Source organism: Neophocaena asiaeorientalis, unplaced genomic scaffold (assembly GCF_003031525.2).
Source record: "Neophocaena asiaeorientalis asiaeorientalis breed wild unplaced genomic scaffold, Neophocaena_asiaeorientalis_V1.1 scaffold72, whole genome shotgun sequence".
In the NCBI taxonomy this organism is placed as follows: domain Eukaryota; kingdom Metazoa; phylum Chordata; class Mammalia; order Artiodactyla; family Phocoenidae; genus Neophocaena; species Neophocaena asiaeorientalis.
Window position 1 is genome coordinate 5,192,819 of NW_020185336.1, and position 2,953 is coordinate 5,195,771.

Consider the following 2,953-nt stretch of genomic DNA (forward strand, 5'->3'; position numbering starts at 1 on the left):
CACTTTAATTGGAACTTTGAAGCCTCTTTGCATCTGTCAAATTGCAAAGGGGATACACGACCATCTCTGGGTGGTGGTAAATTTCGTCCCATAACCTGAGACTGGCCCAGACTAAGCAAGAAAGTTGAACCATTCTCCACCTCTTTCTTGGATCTCGTTTCTCTGGACACCAAAGTACAAAAATCGCTTCTCCAGGAGGTAAAGGCAGAGCTCTGCGGACACCTTGACTAAGACGCAGCGACCCCCCAGCTGGAATATCCACATTTCTGTATTTTTTTTTCTCAAGGGATGGGGATCTGGCTTGGGCAGGACTGGCACAGGAGTTCCGTTGTAGAAAAGACGGGAGTGGTGCCCCCCAGATACCTCCTAAAGCAAGTTTTAAGCTCAGTGGTTAAATACCGACCTTTCACGAGTTTGCTCTATGAGTCCTTCCCCCCCTCCAACCCCTCCCAATCCCCCCAAAACAATCCACTCAAGAAATGTAGGCCATCCTGTGTATTCATTTACGGATTCACCACTCAACTCCAAGGCCTCGTATTTAAGGACCGGAATTTTCGACATCTGCCTAGAGCTGCGGTCAACAGCCTATTTTGACAAGCATTTAAACACACCCTTCTCTTGCCCAAAGCCTCCCTCCTGACTTTGTGAAATTTAAAGAAATTCTAAATTTCGTATTAAAGACCCTCCTTTTCCTGCTCACGTTATTTCCTACTTAAAGATATAAGGAAGTGTCTACATTTTCCTGAAAAAAAGAAAAAGTGCAACAAAGTGAAACGACTCACAGGGAACTAAGTAGTTGTAAATAAGAGGAAAAAAAGTAATTACTGGTAGTGCTATAAAACAAATTTAAGAGGAAAACGGGAGGCAGTTTCCACTAAACAGACTGCCCCATATTGGAGTAGGGACAGGCTATTCTTCCTTAACCCTTAAAAATAATCATCTATAATTAAATTATTTTCAAACTGTAAACTGCTTTCAAACACCATAGCATTTTACCAGATTTATTTTACTTGTTATACACAGACGATACAAACGAGCAAAAAACAAAACGTTTCTCAATGGAGTGTGTACTTGTATAAATTATTCAGTTCACAGACAAAACGAAACAAATATAAAAATCACAACATTAGATTTACAGAAGAGCCAAAATATACACACGTTTAGACCCTGAATTCCTATCAGGAAAAAAAATCCCCCCAATGGACTGAATCTAGATTGAATATTGTGTATGATGCATATTTCACATTAATTTTAAAATACAAAAAAAAAGTATAGGTTTGCTACACAACATTAGAAATCCTACTAATCTATTTTCAGGGGGATTAGTGCTCCTTATCAAATATAACAAGACTTAGTGGGAGGGGGAAAAACAGTCTTACTTGCATTAATGCTAGTGTTTTCCCAAGGAAGTCAAATTGCAGCTGTTTCTAGGTGTCGGGGAAATCATTTTCAAAACTAAAATGCAGTAAAATATACAACTCACACAATTCATCTTCACTAGACTACACTATAGTTACCAACAATTCAGTCATCTATATCATTAGTAGAATATTCATTACAAAGATTTACAGCATATAAAGGTGGAGGGGGGAACTGAAAAGATACTCAGAAACAGTTTGTCAGCATATGTGGCACCTGCACAGACCAGTAATGGATTTGGCACTTGGGGAAAAACAAATAAGGCAAAATAATATTGCTGATGTCGAGCTATTCTATTTAGAAGTAAGGGGTAAAAAACATATAACTCCAGTTAGCTTTGCTTTGCAGGCATCATGCCACTTAATCGACTTGCCTATGAAAAGACACCTATCCTTTACAGGTGTTTGGTCAGATTCTCCTTAGCTATTTGTGTGCAGTAGGGCACAGAGTAATTATTTCATGCAACGGATTGAGGAGAAGTGAGAAACCCATCATTATCTAGTTTTTCAAGTTTCAAGTTTTCAGAGCCTCTTAGAATATTGTTAATTATCCCACCAGAAAAAATGTTAAAGGGGAGGGGGGTGGAGAAAAAGGCAAAGAAAGGAAAAGAAATGAACGAGAAGGTTAAGCATGAACTGGTTTTGTGCCTTGACGATGAGAATAAAAACTAGCCATTCGTTACAGTAAATTAACACTATATACAGTCATTTCACAGGCTTTGTTCCACTAAAATTATTAACATCCCTACCATCCATCCATCCATCCACTCGGGGATAAGAAAGGACGCGCTGGGGGGGTCCAGGTTCTAGAGTCAACATCCTACGGTTAATGGGGAGGCCGAGATTTGGCGGGTCGGAATAGCTGCTGCCTTACAGGACTGCCCAGGTCTCCTAAAGGTGAAGAGTTTCATTACCAGAAAGGGAAGGAGAGGGTGAGAAAAAGACGAGGGGGAGGGGAGTTGTTGGGAGGATAACTTCACAGAAGGTTCGGAAGTAGGAAAACCAAAAGGTTTACAGCCAAGTTGAAGGTCGGTGCGCTAACTGCGGAAACTGCAGAAAAAAAAAAAAAAAAAGAAAGAAAGAAAGAAAAGGTTAAAACTACACTCGGAGACCTGTACTAATCCGCTGCAGACGGTGTTCGAGGGTCAAACAAACTGAGGGGGCGGGCGAGTGGGGCGTGGGCAGGAGGCGCAGGGGGAGAGGCGCGAGGGGCTGGCGGGGGCCCGGCCGCGGCGGGGCGCGGGGCCGAGGCGGGCAGGGGCGGCCTAGCTGTGCGAGTAGAAGCCGTAGTAGCCGCCTATGTCCTTGGCGCAGTTCTTCTCGCAGTCCCGCTGGGCCAGCACCTCGCTCTTGAGCGGGGACGAGCTCTCGGACACGGGCGTGTCAGCGGGCGAGATCCGCCTCCGTTTGGCCTGCTCGTAAATCCCCGAGTCGCTCGAGTCGATGGACTTGATGGAGGAGGGCGTCTCGATCCAGCTGGAGTCGGACAGGTCCTTGGGCTTGGCGTCCTCGGCGCCGGGCGGCAGCGGCGAGCG

General features: G+C 44.3%; 1 protein-coding gene across 1 annotated transcript in view; it reads right to left on the reverse strand.

Annotated features, from left to right (window-relative positions):
* Positions 1 to 2,683: 2,683 nt before the first annotated feature.
* TBR1 (T-box brain transcription factor 1) overlaps positions 2,684 to 2,953 on the reverse strand; it is a 7,486-nt gene continuing 7,216 nt past the window's right edge. The window contains 1 exon segment of the mRNA XM_024735979.1: positions 2,684 to 2,953. This exon segment is cut by the window's right edge and continues 58 nt beyond it. Within this exon segment, the coding sequence (XP_024591747.1) occupies positions 2,684 to 2,953 (270 nt within the window).